Raw genomic sequence first — 19,244 nt, 5'->3', positions numbered from 1 at the left:
CCCCACAACAGCACCAACCAACCCGAAAAAAGGGGAAGAAAGTCAGATTTTTAACCAAAACCAAGCAATCGAAATTCAGCTCCCCGTTTTCTCCCGCGATGCGATGGTGAGCCTTGCAGGCAGGCAGGCAGGCAGTAATTGTAACGACCAAAAACCGCTCTTGCAACCCGAACTCGGTGATATAAACGGGAAACGGTAGTTTCTGCTTCTTCCTCCTAGTAAACAACAACGAATTGGTGGCAAATGTATTAATTCTGCATCCGAAACGAAATTGTTTGTCAATTTCTTTCCACTTATTTAGAATATTGAAAGTCGACACAACATTTGGGTTTTTTTTTTCAGTTACAGCAAAACCTTGTTTTGAAGAGATGTAGATTTTTAAAGTAAGTTGTTGGTAGGGTTTTTTTTACTTTGTTTGACATACCACCATTCACTAAGTGTCACATATCTATTTTGCTTTGCTCTCTAGTCTAAAGTGTAATGCTTTCCTGTTTTGAGTTAATATTTAAGGTGAGAGCTGCTGCAGGCATTGTTTACTCTACTTTTAACGCATTATTCACTTCTGAGACTATTCTGAGTGTGTTTTTTTTCTTTCTTTAGTTCAATCCCTCTTTCTGTGTTTGTGTTCTGCTCCTTGCAACGTTTCTGTTTACTAGTTTGATTTCGCTCATATGTATCACGTAGCAATGTAAAGTTATTTTGGGAGTTTTTGAAACTGTTTCTTCTTTTCTCATCTCTTTGCGGTATTTATTTTCAATTTATCTTATTTTTTAACCCTCTTTTTTCCATTCTAATAAACAATCGTGCTTTTATTAAACGTACTTTACGATATACAACGTGCGGTGAGAAGACAACAAGAACTCTTAATTCCTCTCCTCTTGTATCTTTTCACACAATAACACGCCTCGCGCATTTTACATGAACAATAAAGTGTGTCGAAGTGCTTTTTATACTAAATTTTATCTTGTACACTTTAAAGAGAACTTCAACAATGTAGTGTTTATGTTGCGAAAACAGCGCCGATAAGCACAAAAAGAACCGGGAAAGGAACAATAAACAACGTCGTGGAACAGAGTAGAAAGCGAAACAATCAAACAGAATACAACATAATTACAATACTACTAAGGAACAGATCATAACAAAGAAAGACACACACAGGTTTAGTGCTCTAGTAAGGTGATGTTTCGGCAAAAGATTGCACAGATTGCATATAAAATGAATGGGAGCAGTATTATAACGATTATTCGTTGCTTGCGTTACGATTTGCTAGGTTTTAGATAGGTAAGATACGTATAGAAAAATTGCTTTTAAACATTCTTCACGGTACAATAAGTCACGAGTCTTAAGGGGATGAAAGGTTTCTAAGAGATTTAGCGATTTTAGGGGATTTTCTTCACAATCACAATTATTGTCAGCGGTACAGAGGTTGTCGCAGTGCAGAGAGGGTTTTGAAATGGATTTTGCTATTAATTAGAAAAAGCACATTAGTAGAGGGATTGGGTATACAGCACAGTGTGTAAACAGTATAAAAGGTCAGTCTGTTAAGGTTAACGGCCATAAAGCCAACAACAACGCGCTACTAGAGACGTTGTGGGATTAAGTGCTAGAGATTCACGGCAAAAGAGTCACGGTTTTGGTTAGTAAGTGGTAGCGGCGCCCTACCAAATAGTGTGCCATAGGAATGAGTTTAGAGAATGTGCAAGTACGGTACGATCACAACGACGCCTAAAATTGTAGAGCTAGAAAACGACGGTGTAGAAACAACACAAATGTAAACAATTTCTCCTAAAAGCTACAAAAACACTCTCTCTCTCGCCACACACAACCACATTCATATAGATCGTATATAATCATTCATTATCGAACACTGTTTTCCTGTATTCTAAAAGGCTTACTTATTTAGTGATCCGTTGAAGTGATTGATTTTACTATTTAAGAAACGGTTTGTGTGCTTATAAAATTAATCCATAAATAACATGCAGCTTAGCTTACTGAACTCGTTTAACATTTAAGAGCTCATTCTACACAACTACACGCTACGGTTTAAATTGGCCTATAGGAAAGACTAAACTGTACACCCTCTTTCTCTCTCTTTCTCTCGCTTTCTCTCGCTTTCATTTTACATCATTAACAATTTCTCTTCCTCACACACTCACACACTTTCGGGACGCTGAGCAGCGGGTAAACCTATCCACACGCCATTAAGTTTAACTTGAAAATGGGTGGACATCAACAACAAAAACATTATCCAAACGATCGACTCACTCAGGGACGAAGAGAAGCAACCTCCCCTTCTTTCAGGACAAAACATTTAAATAGACTAACTGACCAAAAAAAAAACAAAACACAAGGGACCGTCCGTATCACAAATAATGTTCCGAGAACAATTCCACTGCTTTTTAGGCCATCAGCTTGCGCCGGCCATCCTCACCGAGCAGGGCGGACGACGAGCATCAGAGCTGTGGGTAGAACTGGTACGATGTGGACGTGGTTGGGTTGAGCAGGGCGTGTCTTTGCCGCTGTTTGCGTTGCTCCGTCATCTAGAAAAGGGCAAACAAAACGGGGAAGCAATTAACTCCTCAGTCACACCGCGAAAGGTTCAAGCTGAAGTCTCACCTTATTCTCAAGCTCCATGATCTGCGTCATCAGCTCCCGCACCGCAATGTGGTTCGTTTCGAGCAGATTCTTCAAACTGCGCAGCTCGATCTGCTCCCCATCGCCATCGACCGCAGCGAGCGACATCGCTCGCAGTCGCGGGAACCAATCCTGTATGTTGGCCTTCACCATCGCGTGCACGTAACTTTCCGGGCCGGTAAACTCGGTCGGATCCTTCACCTTTACCAGCACGATAAAGTACAGATAGTGCCACATGTTGTGCTCGTTCTTGATGTGCTCCTCGAAGCTGACCGTCTTGTTGTCGAACGCGGACCGGTTGAGGCCGCAGATGAAGCAGGTGTTCTTCAGAATTAGCTCCTTCTGCTGCTTCTCGCTTCTCAGATCGGCGAACGTGTCGATGATCACGCCGAAGATCAGGTTCAGCACAATGATGATGACGATGAAGAAGAACAGCAAATCGTACACGACGCGCGGCACAAACAGCGTCTCCTTGCGGCTTGGCGCTCGCAGTATATCGCCAATGCCGCCCCCATTTCTTAGGCCCTGGTTGAGGGTGGTGATGATGCACATGATCATTGAGTCGCAGCCGCGCTCCTTCATTTCGCCACCATCGTCGGCTAGCTCGGTGCTGGCGGTACCGGGGGACTTCGAACAGGTTGCCTGTACTACCTGCTCCACTACGTCCGGCGGTACCATGTGGCTGACGGTTGCGGAGTCTCCAGTACATCCGGCATCGCCGGCTGTGGGAATGGCCGGTGGTGAGTACTCTTCATCGACTGGCACGAGGAAATCGTCCCGGAAGAACATGTACCCGATGATGGAGAACATGTAGACGAGGATGAGCGCTAGGACGGCGGTTAAGATGATCGATCGCCCGTTTCGCGTTACGGAGCGTATCACATTGAGCAGGGTTTCTTCACGGTACACCACATCGAAGAGCTGCAATAGAAACAGTGGTAATATTATGACTCACTATCATCACATTCAAATTGAGTTTAATTCCATCGCTAATTCCTATCGGTATGGGATTGTAGCATATCTGCTATACAGAACTTATTATAATACACATTATCAGCTATAGACACATTGTAACACACTTCGGAAAGCCAAATCACATTATTGCAACACATTCATTATATTACATCAGCAAATCAATCCACACCATAGCAACATACCTAGACCATACCATCCATAGAAAAAACCAATGAGACATTTATCGAAAACAACCGAAACGCGCAACATAAGCAATTCAAGCGTTACTGCAGCAAAGTGGACAAACAGAGAACGCATAGCAACTTATTGCTAAAAGCGCAGTGTAGGCAATGATCGACGAACGCACTCGTTATTTGGCTAGAACAGTTGAAACTTTCCAGAACCTTTGTAAAAACACTAAAAGCGCAGCATAAACACAAAATTGACAGACACCTCACTCCAATATAATGTATAAATTGCACCTCATATCAATAACCTTTAATTAGGACAAAAACACATTCCAAAACCAAATGTACGAAACTTATTGAGTATAAATACAACCAATTCCGACCGTGGCAAGTCAGATTCGTTCGGACTGCCAAGATAGGACGTGACGCTTCCTAAAAACTTCGTGTACCAACTTATTTCAAGAGATTAGTTATGTCCCCCTACCCAAGGTAAGGCTTCTAAACTCCAACATTTCCAGTAAGGGAAACTCCTTCCGGGTTTCCATGATCGCCTGGACGATCAAATCAGTCCGCTTCGAATAGTTCGTTCCACCTCAGCTCATGTCAGTAAAGACTGACTCCCCGCAAAAACGGTGCACGACGGCCCCGCGTACGTTCGATCACATTACAGGATCCATGAACCGAACAGGTTCAAGATTCGTTATAAAACATTTACAGATACAGTTCCTGGACCGGAATAAATTTGGGAGCTAATTCAGATCCAATATGGTTGCTGCCGTGGCCCCACAGTTTCAGGACTTGTATGAGATCAGTATTAGTTCCAGGACCGGTACAGGGTTTCACACTTTATCTCAAGACCGCGGGACCCCTTTCCGAATATGTCTTAGCCAAAGCCAAGACTGCGGTATGATGCTTGATAACGTTGATGATACCTGAATTCATCGGATGCAATGCTGAATCTGCGGCACATTTCTCGAACACACTGTTTCGTGCCGAGGACATGCGGTCGAATATTTTTTTACACGTATAAATTTTTTGCACATCACTGTGTTAGAAACACCCAATTATCCTTTTCGTGTTTTAACCAAAAAATGACAATTTTATAAAATGAGTGAATGCATATTTGTTTAATTAAAATATTTACAAGTGTTAAGAAAGTAGTTGAACTGTTCAAATATTCTTTTTTGGTAAAAACACGAAAAAAATAATGAGGTGTGTCCAGTACACTGATGTACACAAAGGTTATAGGTGTAAAAAATTATTCGATCACATGTCCTCGGTGCGGACCAGTGTGTTTCGAGAAACGTGTCGCAGATTCAGCATTGCATCCGATGAATTCAGGTATCATCAACGTTTTCAAGCATCATACCGCAGACTTGGCATTGACTAAGACAGATTCGGGAAGGGGTCCCGCGGTCTTGAGATAAAGTGTGAAACCCTGTAAGGGTTCATGATCGATTCCAGGACCTATATGGGTTCATTACCGTTTCAAGAACCGATTTGGATCCAGTATCACTAATGGACCGGTATGGGTCAAGTATCAATTCTAGGTCCAGTATAAGTTCGGAATCAGTTCCATGACCGTTATGGATTCAGTATCAGTTCTAGGACCGATATGGATTCATGATCGATTCCAGGACCAATATGGATTTGTAATCGTTTCAAGAACAGATCTGGGGCCAGTATCAGTTCCGAGACCGGTATGGATTCGGAGTTCCGAGACTGGCATAGGATCAGTATCAGATCCAGGAACGATTTGAATTCAATATCAGTTTCAGTAGACCGGTATAAGATTGTGATAGGTTCCAGGATCGGTATCGGTACAGTATCAGTTCCAGGACCTTGATTGGTTCCAGTACTGGTATCGGTTAAAGTTCAGTGCCAGGACCGATATTGTTTCAGTTCTACTAACTTCAGGATCAATATGGGTTTTTGATCAAATCCAGGAACGCTAGCGGTTAAATACCAGTTCCAAGATCGGTACGGGTTTGTGATCGGTTCCAGGACTGGTATTGGCTCATTATCAGTTCCATGACCAATATGGGTACGTGACAACATCCAGAACCAATATGGGTTGAGCATCAATTCCAGGACTTGTAAGGGTTCGTAAGGACCTAAAGTTCCAGGATCGGTAAAGGTTCGTGATCAGTTCCAGGACCTTCATGGTTACAGTATTGGTTCCAATAGTATCAGGGGCAGTCCCGTAGTACAGTCGTCAACTCGATCGACTCAATAACATACCCGTCATGGGTTCAAGCCCAGAATGGACCGTCCCCCCGTAGGAAGGATTGACTATCCGGCTACGTGGTAATGAATTAAGTCTCAAAAGCCTGTATAGACCAGCATGTCCGCGTAGGACGTTACGCCAAATAGAAGAAGAAGAAGCAGTATCAGTACTGGCCATGAATCATGATCAGTTTCCGAACTCGTATGGATTCAGATTTAGTTGCTCTTGAGGTTCTCCTTTGGATTGATGCGGTACCTGAGAAAGAGTAGCCGTGTAACACTGTACGTAATTCACTAACACTTACCAAAATGGAGAAGAAAAATGGATGAAGCAGCACACCGAACACGCAGAACAGCAGGTAGAAGAAGTGATAGAGCAGCTCCGCATCGGTAATGATCGACACAAAGTGCTTCTCGAGCGTACCGTAGTTACCCATCAGGCTGATAATGTGCACACCCTTCATGATGACGGTGATGCAACCGAGCAGCCAGAGCGTCGGTTCGGGACCGCAGGAAAAGATGAGCCGCAGTATGAGGGCCACCACGAACGTCCTGATGCCCGACTGACGCGGTAGCGTGATGACGATCGCAAGCGATACCAACATGACGATCCAGATCAGGGACGAAAGATGGAAGCTTAGTTCTAGTTCAAAGAGATGAGAAAAAAAAGCAAATTTTAGTTTAAAGCAATGCAACGCCTCCCTTAAGATCCCTCACCTGGTAGAGCATTTTCAAAAGGATAGAAAAACGCCACAATCAAATTGATCAGCACGGCCAAATTGAACAGAATGTTACTCCACAGCGACATGTAGCTGCTGACCCAGAAAAGTGCCGGCTGCCCGCGCAGCTTCTTCTGCCACTTCATCTCATTGAACATCGCCTCGTGCCGGTCGAAAAAGTCCGCCACCTTGCTGCCCTGATCGTCCCGCTCGGCCGTATTGAGCACGCGCACCTTCGTATCTTTCGTCAGGTACTCGCAGATCTCCGGTATCGGAAACACGATCTGCTCCAGCGTTCGATCGTGCCGCACAATTTCAATCTGTGCCGTGTGCGTCTGATAGTACAGCAGTGCCTGGTTGGTTTTGCTGTTCGCTTTGCTTGCCGCACTGTTGGCACTCGCACTGCTGGGTGGTCCACCTCCGAGGCTGCTCGGATTAGCGCCCGGGAAGGTTGGCACAATGGGGGCAGCGTTACTACCAGCCGTACCGCTACCATTGTAGGTATCGATCTTGAGCAATCCCGCCAGCTCCTTGTTATGCTGCGCCAACTGATGGCACAGGATGTAAATGTTGTGTCCGACTTCCTTCGGCGATACCCCAACATCATCATCATCGTGCCCATCGTCGCCCAGATCGTGTCGCAAGCCTCCATACCCATCATCCACTCCACCTCCACCACTTCCAGCACCGCCACCACCACCACCAACGCCACTGCCACCTCCTCCACCATCGCTCTGGTTCAGCAGCATCAGTATGTTCTCGTCCTGATGGTACGCCCGGCACGCCACCTCCACCAGCTGCTTCGGGTTCATGTTCGCCAGAATGCGCTCCGCATTCTCACTGTCCCCGCGCGACTCCATGATCGCGAGCAGCAACTTCGACGCATTGTTCTTCAACTCCAGCACCAGATCCATCCGGTTCTTACCGAGCGGATTGATGTCGTTCAGTATCAGCGCCGTAATAATATCCAACCCGTTCGATTCGTGCGTCGCAATGCAGTTCTGATTATCATGGCACGGTCCCTGACAGTACTCGGTGAGCGTTTCCAGCGTCTGATTGATCAGCGACACATTGTTCTCGTTAATGTACAACCCCAACAATCCCAGCCCACCCGTCGTCGAGCCGCAGATACAGTCCAGAAACATGAGCGTCTCCGACACGAGATTGTAGTTTGTCTTGTTGTTCTGATTGCGCAGCAGATTCTGCAGCTCCGGGTTGTGGTTCTCACACAGCAGCTGCAGAAAGCGTAAGATCGGCTGCATCACCAGCACCTTGTTCGAGAGCTTGTTGTTCTCGTCCTTGTCTTTGTGCTTTTCGAGCTTCTCCGCCAGGATGTCCTCCAGTGCCGAGCTGCCAATGCTCATGAGCGAATTTTCATCTCCATTATCGGAACCCGTTCCATCGGAAGCGGCCGCTAGGTTGCGCGCGTTTATGTACGACTGTTGCGTCATGAGGGCAGCGTTCTGCAGCTCCTCCTTAAAGTCCTCCGTAATGACGATCCCGTTCACTTTGTTCACGTTCTTGCGCTGCCCGATCTTGTCCAGATCCTTGCCCTCGACCTTGCTTTCGCTTGCCTTGTTCGCCGCCATATCGGACGTGTTCACCGTGACGGTTGACTTTATCTCCTGCTGTGCGTCCTTCATCTTGTCGAAGAACACCTTAAAGAACGACTGGCTCAGATCGTTGCTCAGGAACTTGTTGTACATGCCCTTCTGGATGATCGGGTTGCCACCCTCCAGTAGCGCAATGCCCAGCTCGATCGCCTCGACAAAGATCGACGGTGAGTTGATGGATTTAATGACCAGCTCAATGACCAGATCGCTGGCCCCTTCCTTGTCGAGATGGTTCTGTACCTCGTGCAGGGTACGCCCAGCCCGGATAAGATACTTCGCACCCGGACCGTGCGACACACTCGCCATCGGTGACCCAACAGCCGTAGAAACGTTCGCCGGCTGCAGAACGGCCGGGCCGACCGCCCCCGGCAGCGCTGCCACCGGTGCCTGCAGGGTGAAATCATTCCCAAAGTAGCGTTTCAGCAGAATCGTCCGCAAATGATCACCCTTATCGCCGTAATCGCAATCGATCGTCATCATCTCTTTGAGCGTCTTCAGTATCTTCACGCACAGCTTTTCCTCCTTTTCTTCCAGCAGCTTTTCGGTGTGCTTGATGAGATGACGGATAAAGTCACCGGTTTCACACTTTTTGCGCGATTCGGTGTTCAGTGGGAAGAGCAACTCCGACCGATAGAGGATATCTACCAGCAGCGATTGTTCCGCTTCGACCAGCGGCTTCAGTTTGTCCTCCAGCAGCGACACAATGTCCTGCAGTCCCTCGATGATGCTCCGATCCATGCGCATGATCTGCGACTGGGACCGTTCCATCTTGGTCTGCTTGGTAACTAGCAGCCATTTGCTGGTTTGGCGCGAAAGCATTGCCGTTTTGTTGAACATCTTCACCACCTGGTTCTCGAGATCGATCGGGATGGCGATGCCGCGTGGTTTCGCTTTCTCCGAGAGCGTGCGGATGCAGTTCTCCACGTTGAAGCGCTGCGACGGTGTGAGCCCTTTGCATTGCGTCAGTTTGAAGGAGTTCTGCAGGATCTTGACAAAGATTAGCTGCCGTTTCTGTGAAGGAGTACCAAGGAAAAGAAATTAGTATCCAGTAATGTACTTCTCTTGTTTTGCCGCAAGATGGGGCTAAAAAGCATAAACACTGTGGTTCACACACGCCCTAGCTTATCTACGAAATGATCGAGCGAACCTTTCCAACTTCTAGCAATACTGAAAAGTCACATCACAGTGTCTTTTTGTCTTGCCTGACTGAGGAACAGCCTTTTCAACATCGGCAGCCGAACATCGTTCAAGCTGTTCTGCCGCAGCAATCGCTTGATCTGATACCGTTGGCCCAAGATCATTCGATTCAGCTGCGTTTCCCACAAGCTAGCGGGTCCACCTTCCTCCACCCGTGGCTCTTCCGGTGCGGTATGCTTCTTGTGATTCGTTAATTGGCACAATCGAAAAATATCAATCATCTTCAATCACCAGTACACGGGCGACATGGCTTCAAAACCAATTACTACTACTAACCTGCAATGCCGTGCTCTGGTCGGAAAACTGACTGTTGAAGAACGTCGTCAGTATGTTCATCACCTCGTTGCAGACGTAGTTCTCCAGCTGCTTGTTTGTGAACGACCCACCCTTCACCACGTTGTTAATATCGATCAGGAACGACTTCTCGAACAGGCACCACATATGGTTCGACGAGTAGATCTCCTTCACCTCCACCTCCGTGTCGATGTAGCAGTGGCACAGGAAGTCCACGTACGCTACCTTCACCTCGGGAATACAATCCGGGTGCGATATCATGGCCACGATATCGTCCAGCGCTAGCAAACTGTTGCACTTGATCTCGGTGTACACGTTCTTGCCCATCGTGCAGCAGGCCAGCAGCTTCACCAGCTCGATATGGTACATGAGCGGGCTCGGATCGGCCAGCGTACCCGCACTGTACGATCGCATCAGCTCGACGAAGTAGTTGAACGACCCCTTATCGTTGTAAAACACCAGCACCTCCTCGCCCGCATTCACGAGCTCCTGCATCACCATGTCCTGGCACTTGCGTATGAACTGATTCTCCGCCTTGATGATCGTCTGCAGGAACTTCAGATACTCCACGTGCCGGCCGTGTATCTCGATGCAGTGCACAAAGTGCTGCACCACCTTATCGCTCACCTCATTGCAGAGGTTCAGATTATCCTTGAAGATGGCACACACCGTTTCCGCCTCCAGTATCTATATGGGTACAAGACAACGGAGTGGAGATATGAGTGTGTCCTAGTGGGGACAATCGCAACCAACTTACCCCCGGATTCAGGAACAAATCCAACTGCTTGTGCAGCAGTATCTGGTTCTGCTGGTTGCCTAGGCAGAAGTTTTGCAGGAACTCGTGCGCCAACCGCATCAGCTCGTTCATCCGATAGTCGTCCTTCTCGTCGTACGGGATCTGTAGCAGGTCCAACACGACCGTATGCACTCCAACGTTGCGCAGCAGGCGCTGCTCGTGCTTCCGTGGCTTCACAAACCCGTCCGGCCCGGTTGCGGTGATGCACAGCTTGTTCATGCGTATCAGTATCTGCTGTATCTTCTTGTACTCTTGCGATTGTTCCGGATTCAGCTCCGGCCCTTGATCGAAGTTAAGCTGCGATTCTTGCTTCACGAGCTCCGGTTTACCCTTAGCGCTTGCCGATTTACCACCACCTCCAGCTCCTCCCTCACCCTGCTCTCCACCTTTGCCCCCGGAACCATCGCCTCCTTCACCACCTTCCCCTCCACCACCGGCCAGCAGATCATCCGTCTGCTTCGACTTGTACACCCACAGCTCCGACTTCTCCACGCTCTGCCGCAGCACGTCCAGATCGGACTTGATCTGCTTGTACGACTCCACATCACTGTCGGATACGAGCAGCTGCACCTGCCGGAAGGCATGCAGTACCTCGTGCCGCTGACTGAAATGGCGAAACAGTAGATGCAGCGCACCAGACACCAGCGCTGGATATTCATGCATGATCAGGTGCAGCAGTACGCGCAGAAACGTCCGTCCACCTTGCCCGTCCAGATCGAGCGGATTGTACGTGTCCTCGGCACAGCCGAAGATACCTTCCGCCTGGTAGCCGATCGATTCAAGGTCAATGTTTTTCTGCCGCAAATTGATGTTCTCCGCCGTCGGCGGAAGGCTTGTATCGGTCGCCTTGGACCCGCCGCTGCTGCTTAACCCGTCAGTCATGGAAGTACCACCCTCGCTCGACATTGTGCCGTGCCCTTCCGAGGTCGAATCGGACGCGTTGGTGGTAGTAGTGCTTTCAACCGTTGTGTTGCTCAGCGTTAGTGATACCTCAGAAGTTGTATCTCCACCCATACTACTGTTGGCGTCCTGTGATGTACTGTCAGCTGGCGGCACCACCACCGATACTGCGGGAGATGTTGTATCGTTCGAAGTAGAGGGAACGCCTCCACCACCGGGCGGTATGATTGTGGGCGTTTCGGGAACAATTACGGTAGGGGGCGCTAGTGCCGCACCGGTCGATGCCGTTTGTTCGTTCTCATCAAACTCGCGCTTGAATATGGACAGCAGACAGCTGATGCGATAGTCCAAACGTACGTCCAGAATGAACTGAAGGATTTCAATGATCTTCAGCTTGGTGTCCATCACGAGCGGATACTCTTTCATGAGCTGAGACACGGACTTGCGGTGCTGTATCGTGGGCGATACGATTGCGGTCGAAATTGGACCGAGCGTGAGCGAGGTCATGACGGCACCCATATCACCGATGCGCCGCAATACTCCGCCTTCCGCTGAAAGTGGGGGGAAAGTTTTGGAAACAAATGACTTTTAGTGTATCGGAAGGAAGAAAGAACACTATAGCGTGGAAAAGGTAGAAATTTTGAACAACATTTCAGTAGCCAATTTAAGGACAAGACACACATACAAGCACTAGAACATCAAGATACGTTCAGTTTGGAAGATTTTCATATTCTCGCATTATCATGATGGCACCGAGAAGCCGAGAATTTATGTTTTTGATTAGCTCCAAATTCCTTTCACCGTACTCCAGCCCGGTTGTGCCAGTAGAAAGAGATTGACGCAAATGATGATGTCAAATACAGTGCCCGAACCCAGCAGCTAGCTTTATCATGGCACAGATTCAATTAGTCCCCGAAGAGATAACGAGGAGGAGTCAAAATGCGTGCGTCAATGTGCTGCGGAATAATATCGTGGCAGGGCAGGGCAGGAGTTCAGCGGTGGGTGTTTGGGTGTGATGATTAGGCGTGTTGTTTAGGGGAGTTATGGAGTGGCTGAAACCCGAAGGTACTCTAAAATGTAATTAGTACGAAATTATGAATAACGTGCATAATGTCTTCTTCCGCCTAGACGAGGTAATAGGATTGCTCCGAAACGGGGAGATTAAATTATACCGTAATTGAATAATTCCAGCACACAAACCAGACTGGCTAGGGTACCTACATTGAGATTGTGCATTCCTCGGATTAGGATTTTCCCGTGAAAAGTGTAGTGAGAGGCATTTTAGTACAAAACTACATATCTAAAGCGAGCAACGCTACCATGCAAATGACCCAGACTTACCACCACCATCATTGGTAACGGGGACACCACCACCACCACCGATGTTCGCCTCCGGGATGCTGCCGGAGCGAAACTTGCCCGCACTCTTCGTCGCCTCGATGGCGGCCAGCACGGCCACGGTCGAGGCGGAACGGTTCAGCTTTTTGGGCAGCCCAAACTCGGTCGTTAGCAGGCCCCCGGCGCTAGAATCGCTAGAATCTTTCCGACCGTTCGAATCCTTGCCGGCGTCCTCGTCCTGCACCGCTATGCCGGGCAGTGCGGTTCCCTGTTCCCCCGCTGCTGCTGCTGCTGTTAGTGTGTGTTAGTGTTGCCATTTCGTCAAGCGTGCAATGGACAGGAACAGGTTTCGAACGTGGCTCGTAGTTAGTAGTTTAGACATTTAGTTGTAAAGGTAGCGCGCATTAAAGAAACGGAAAATCACGAGTTCCGTCCCGAAGACATAAAGTTAGAAAAAAAAAACATTCCATCGAAAATGCTCCCTCTACTACTAACATTAAGACTTAAAGTTAACTTAACAAACGGTTAATGTTGAAAGAAGAAGCGTTAATAATAGAACAACAGTCTCCCACGACACTTACAATCGATATGGCCAGTCGGGAGGCCCGTCCCGTCCGCCTCACTGCTCGACACGCAGTCCAGTATGTTGAGCAGCGTTTTGGTCAGCCGCAGCAGATCGCTGAAGCTGTAAAACCCGAAGTAGATGAGATCGCGCGCCAGCTTCACCACCTCGAACGTGAGCTTGTTTTGGTCCTGGTCGGCGAACCACATCTTCGAGACGACGTGATTGCACAGGTAGTCCTCCACGAACGCGATGGTTTTGTTGAACCGTGCCCGCACCGCTTCCTTGTTGCTGTCCAGTTGCTTCTCGATGTCGTAACTACAGAAAGAGCACGCGAGAGAGAGAGAGAGACATTACTGAACCCGGATATCTCACGGTAATCACGTACACCCGCGCCGCACTTACTCGTTGATTGACATGACGGTTGGTATTTCGGACCAGAGACGCGCATACTTGACCGGCGTTACCGGTTCCTGTGGGTCGCGGTCGACGTGCAGGTGCAGCATCAGGCGGCAGAATGACGCACGCAAATCGTACGGCACCGTCTTGTCCGACATGCAGCGCAGTATCAGATCGATGTCGAGATGCGGCGAGAGGTTGTTCAGTGCGAGGTACTGCCGGTTGAGGCACATGTTCGAGAACAGGTTTAGCTGGTGCCGGTAGTAGTCGAGGATGGCCGTATCCACTGCGCGCCCGATCTTGAGCCCTTGGGCCAGCCGGCTCATGGATTTTGATTGCTAGAATGGAGATGCAGAATTGGCACGGTTTAATGGCTGTCTACTAGAGTACGCACTGAGTAAGAGTGAGTGAGTGAGTTGTTGGAAGCTGTAAGAATTCAAATCAGCATCAAGAATCTAGCATCAAGGTTTAAAATACTCACTCTTTTTGGGTTCCACTCACTTTAAGTCTTTATAACCACTCATATACTAAGATTCAAATAACTGAAAAGAGCGAGTATTCTCTCCTCCAGTCCTTACCCTACACTTACCGTTCGATTCGTCCACATCAGCACCACCTCGTAGCGCTTCTTCTCGTCCAGCTTTCGCTTCCCGTTCGCGGTGCCCTTCGAATCGCCCTCCACACCCGAGCTTGATTCATCCACCTCCCGTATCTCGGTAAACTCCCGATTGCCTCGCTCCAGCTCACTCAAATACCCGAGCGGATCATCGTCCACCTCGCGCAGAAACGTTTCGATCAGTATGTCCGCATTCTTCGAGCTCAGCACACTCTTACATATCAGCTCCTGCGTGACCGCGATCGCCTTCTTGTTCGACACGCACAGATCGGACAGATAGTCCAGAAAGCGGGACTGCCAGCTCTGCATGTTCTTCCGTACCAGCCCCACAAACGTTTCGATCTCCGCCGCCGTAATGTGCTTCTCCAGCAACTTCCGATTGTTGTGCAGCAGAGCGGTGATCGTATCCTCCGCCAGTATGTCGTATCCGATCTGTTTCTGCATCAGCCCGAAGTGTTTCGCAATGTACTCCTGGTTTTTACGGTAATCCTGCTGACTCAGCTTCAGTATCCGGTAGCACAGCCGGAAGATGTTCTTGAACGGTGCATTTTTCGGATCACCCAGCTCATCGATCTTCAGGAATGGGCCGTCGTTGTTCTTCGTCTCCTGGAACGGGCCCTGCAGGATCTTGAACAGCTGCTTCAGGATGTACTGCTCGCGCAGCAGCTTCTGCCTGTCGCGGTTCGGGTTGTTGATCGTTAGATCCAGTGCGTCCGATTTGTTCTGGTCGTTCTCCTGCCCCGCGATGAAGAACACAATGTCTTGGAGTAGAGCGATCAGCGAACGGCGTTCGTTGGACGATATCGTGCCATTCTCGAGCTTGGTACTCATCGCCAGCAGCAGTTTGCACGCGTCGTTGGCAAAGTCTAGGTCACGCACCTCTACCGGTGATACCGGGATGAGCTGAAACGCTTCCTTGTCTTCCTTGATCGCCGAACAGCCCACCTTCGACATGACGGGCTTGTCGTCGTCGATATCGATCGGCACGGAGGTCGCATGCACCCAGGTGCTGGAGCAGAGATGCCGCAACCGCACGTAGCTCGACTGTGGGACAAGCCCTTCCGGACGGGTGATGGTCGTCGAGTCGAGCTCAAACACTGACGCAATGTCGCTCGAATGTGGTACCGGTACGAGACGGAACGAATCCCCTCCCTGCGGGTGGCTCGAACTGCTCGACTTTTCCGTCCGCGAGATGTCTTCATCGATTTCCGCCGCCAGATAGTACCCGGTCGCTAGATGCTTGAACCGGAACAGCGAATTCCAGTGTCCGGCTCCACCCCGACAGCTGTCGTGCTGGACGACCTCCACCTCCCACAGCGCCTTGCTGCTGGTGGCGGCCGTCGCACTGCTTCGCCCGGTGGTGCGGAGAAACACGTGCTGCTGCTTCTTGTACTCGTCCATCGTGAGGAACTTTTCCTGCTCGGCGTGAAACAGTCGCACCACGTCGCCACCCTTCAGCACGTCCTCCTGGTTTTCGCGCTGCTCCATGAACAGCGTTATCTTCCAGGAGGTGGACGAGTTCAGTACGTTTACCTCCTTGCTGCCTGGGTTGTCCGGCAGCTCGTACGTGACGGCTACGTGCAGATTTTGCCGGTTTGCATTGACCGGCTTCAGGATGACCTTATCGCTGACGACCACATTGTCTCCGGCCGAGCGAAGCTTGTAGAACGGCATGATGTAGAACCAGGAGCCCTCGTTACCGTTCGCGTCCAGGTACACGCGCATCGCGTTCTTCTCGAGCAGTGCCGGCAGCCGGATGTTGACCGTGACGTACTTGTTCGATTTGAGATGCAACAGCTGGACGACGCTGCCGTACTGGACGACCGTGCCGAGCAGCTTCTTGTTTTCCGACTCATTCTGTTTCTTCTCTATTTCGGCCGCGTGCTGTGGAGGGTTTTTTTTTTGTTTGGGAGAAAGAGGGAAATTGGGAGGAACAAATTAATGAAAGTCTCCTTTGGGGGGGAGCTGTAAAACTCTTCAACTGTCACGTATTGGGTGTGTGTGTGACCGACGTACAAATGGTACTCTAGGGGAAAATTATACCCAAAATTAGTGTTGGGGGAAGGGGGGGGGGGATGGAAAACTTTCTACTAAATGCCACACCAAGAAGGACAAACACCAAACACTCAATCCTTGGTCTTATAGCAGCGGACAAACTTGGACATTGAAAAAGAAAAAGTCAGCAATCATCAACATGAAGTTGGAACTTTTAACTGTTCATTTTCTCCATAGGAGACGACTTGACTTGGACACGATTAGAAGTCAAGCAATGAACAAATCATCACCTTTAGAAGTTTTTCGGCAAGGTTTTTGGAAGTTGTTACAGGGCTTTTATATAGCCACGGGGGTGTTGGACCCAATCAAAATTCATTGGAAATATCTGAATAGTATCGAAGAAATATGAACTCAAACTTTATGGGTCAAAATATGAACAAAACTCATTATTTTAAGATAGGATGGTTTAGACTCTTCGAATTCTTCGTTGCATATAATACCGAACAATTATTGATTCATATTAGTCTTCTATTTTTCGCATGCCGGCCTTCTAAAGGCTTTCGAAATTTATACAGGTACCAGCCTGATAGTCAAGTCCTAGCAACGAGGGGGACCGAACGGTAAGAGGCTTGAACCCACGACGGATATGTTGTTAAGTCTTGTGAGCTGACGATTGTACCATGCACAGCAATTGAATAACTAAAAGCTTGTTCTTCATTTGGTTCCAAAGGTTTTTCTCAAACAACTAATCTGTTGATTCATAGATTGGAGCAACAACAGGGAAAAGTTGTCAAAAAGTTGCCAAAATCTGTTATTTCCTTAAAAAGGCTCAACTGTAAGAGCCGATTTGTGTAAGAGCAGAGACAGTGAGAGCAGATTTGTATAGACTTTGATTGGTTAGGATGCTTTCGTCACTGTCAGCGATTTTTCATGGCATGATGGTCATTAAAACCATTATAAATTCATTCATTCTAGTGAACTTGTTTCATCAGTAAGATCAACTGACCATCACTTTGCAAAAGTTGTACGTGCGGACTCGAGAAACGCTTTTTATCTAGCAGTTAACAAGCTCTTTAGCCAATGTTTTGATAATTAATTGACATTCTACTCTGATGAAGTCTTTCGCCAATTGGCAAAGCAGTTGAAGACCTCCCTCTATATGATGCATCTCTATCAACAGAATGAGAATCGATTTTCATCTAAATGTGTAGAAGCTGGGACTTCTGACAACGGATCAATGGGCCGTTTAACCCCCAAAGGTATATAACGATAATTATAATTAACAAGAACACATTGAAGCAACAAGATCACTGGAAATACTTTAAAATCGGTCCACAAATTAGAATTTCAAAATAGCAAGTTAGAAATTCGTTAGAATAGTTTGTTTCACCGGGATCAACCCATATGGAGCCGCCCAGTTATTCTTGTTCAAAATGGTGGTAAACTACCATAAGTGTTAAGAAGTTTAAAATTTTCTAAATTTAAAATCAAATCTAAATATAAGAAATTATCTGATCTCTGCACTTCAAATCGCTGAGTTACATTCTCCTATAATTAATTAAAAAAAACAATGCAAAACCCCTACTTACGTGCAACCGCTTCAGCAGGCTCGTATCGGTGTTCGTTGTCGTGCTTTGTTTGGCCGCCTTCCAGAACTGCTTCTGGGCGGAGTACCGGTTCATGGGGCAGATTTTGATCAGACAGTCGCGGAACTTTTCCGGCGGTTCGTTCAGATCACCTGCCCCGGGACACACGACCACTCGATCATCGACAAGGCTGTCAGGGGGCGTCGAGAAACAAACAAGAAAGGATAGTCAATCGAACCACGGAGAACAATAGCGACTTTACTTACCCGAGTGTACTGAGAAACCCGGACACACTTCCTTCCGAGTACAGGGACACAATGTCCCCGAGATGCAGAAAGCTAACCGATCCAATCGTGCTGTCACCCATTGTGTAGCCGGGTATTTGTGTGTATGTATTACGTGTTCCGACCCTGTCTCACTAGACAGGGAGGCACTCGATGTTGTACCCGGCTTTGGGTTTTTTGTTCTAAACCTCGAGGTATTGTTTTCCAAGATGATTTTGCTGTCTCAGGGAAATCCTCGCTTAAAAACGGAGGTTCACCGCTAATCCTGACTTGTGGGATGAGGTTTAACCCCCTTGACGGCAAACACTTAACCTATCTTTCTTTTTTGTTTCACTGTCTCTCGCACGCTCTCTCTTTTTATGTTTCTTTTCTCTTGTGACTTTGTACTGCAAAGGAAAAAAAAAAATAAACGAGGCCGTTCAGTAGTTAGCTCAGCTGTCCTCCCCATTACACTTGCTAGGGCACTCGTAGTTTTTTGTTGCCTGTGAAGCACTCGCTCTACAACACCACGGATCGATGAATACACTTTGCACGAGTGGTTGACCATCTGTAAGTAGCGAAAAAAAAAAGTACGAACAAACACCATAAGGAATTAGAAGGGATAGCGTAGCAAAAGTGCATTCGGTATGGTGTAAAGCGTTCAGATGGAAGACGAATTAGGCAGATGACAGAGCGCGGTATGAATATTTTAGATCTAAATGGTACGCGAGATGACGGTGAAATTGAGCACCCTGCTGACATCGTAAAAAGCAAGGCGAAAAAAAAACTGTTGCAGAAACGGATGTAAACTTTACGCAGAACGAGCCGAACGAGCTGAACAGCCGATTAAATGGACCATATGGATGCGGAGAAATGAAAATGTGTTTCATTGAAATGTTGGGGGAGAAACAAAAATATTGTATCATAAATTCGGTGAATGTGGATCGCATTTCGAGAAACAGCT

The 19,244-nt window shown here is 47.9% G+C and overlaps 1 protein-coding gene across 4 annotated transcripts in view; it reads right to left on the bottom strand.

Moving 5' to 3' along the window:
* Positions 1-329: 329 nt before the first annotated feature.
* The window catches only part of LOC120898302 (inositol 1,4,5-trisphosphate receptor), a 41,464-nt gene continuing 22,549 nt past the window's right edge, over positions 330-19,244 (bottom strand). For 2 of the 4 annotated variants that reach the window (XM_040303955.1, XM_040303956.1), the window contains exons 2-13: positions 18,284-18,687; positions 18,021-18,207; positions 14,410-16,320; positions 13,827-14,158; positions 13,441-13,739; positions 12,863-13,150; positions 10,583-12,072; positions 9,808-10,512; positions 6,720-9,345; positions 6,308-6,645; positions 2,617-3,555; positions 330-2,540 (exon numbers count right to left, since the gene is read on the bottom strand). In XM_040303955.1, coding sequence (XP_040159889.1) covers positions 2,454-2,540; positions 2,617-3,555; positions 6,308-6,645; positions 6,720-9,345; positions 9,808-10,512; positions 10,583-12,072; positions 12,863-13,150; positions 13,441-13,739; positions 13,827-14,158; positions 14,410-16,320; positions 18,021-18,207; positions 18,284-18,384 — 9,303 coding nt within the window. In that variant the 5' untranslated portion in view covers positions 18,385-18,687 and the 3' untranslated portion in view covers positions 330-2,453. The remainder of the gene's footprint in view (positions 2,541-2,616; positions 3,556-6,307; positions 6,646-6,719; positions 9,346-9,807; positions 10,513-10,582; positions 12,073-12,862; positions 13,151-13,440; positions 13,740-13,826; positions 14,159-14,409; positions 16,321-18,020; positions 18,208-18,283; positions 18,688-19,244) is intronic. The other 2 variants (XM_040303957.1, XM_040303958.1) reach the window with 2 other exon arrangements.

This window comes from Anopheles arabiensis, chromosome 2 (assembly GCF_016920715.1).
Source record: "Anopheles arabiensis isolate DONGOLA chromosome 2, AaraD3, whole genome shotgun sequence".
Taxonomy (NCBI): Eukaryota; Metazoa; Arthropoda; class Insecta; order Diptera; family Culicidae; genus Anopheles; species Anopheles arabiensis.
Note: the sequence above shows the minus strand (reverse complement) of the source record. Positions and strands in the feature narration are given on the sequence as shown.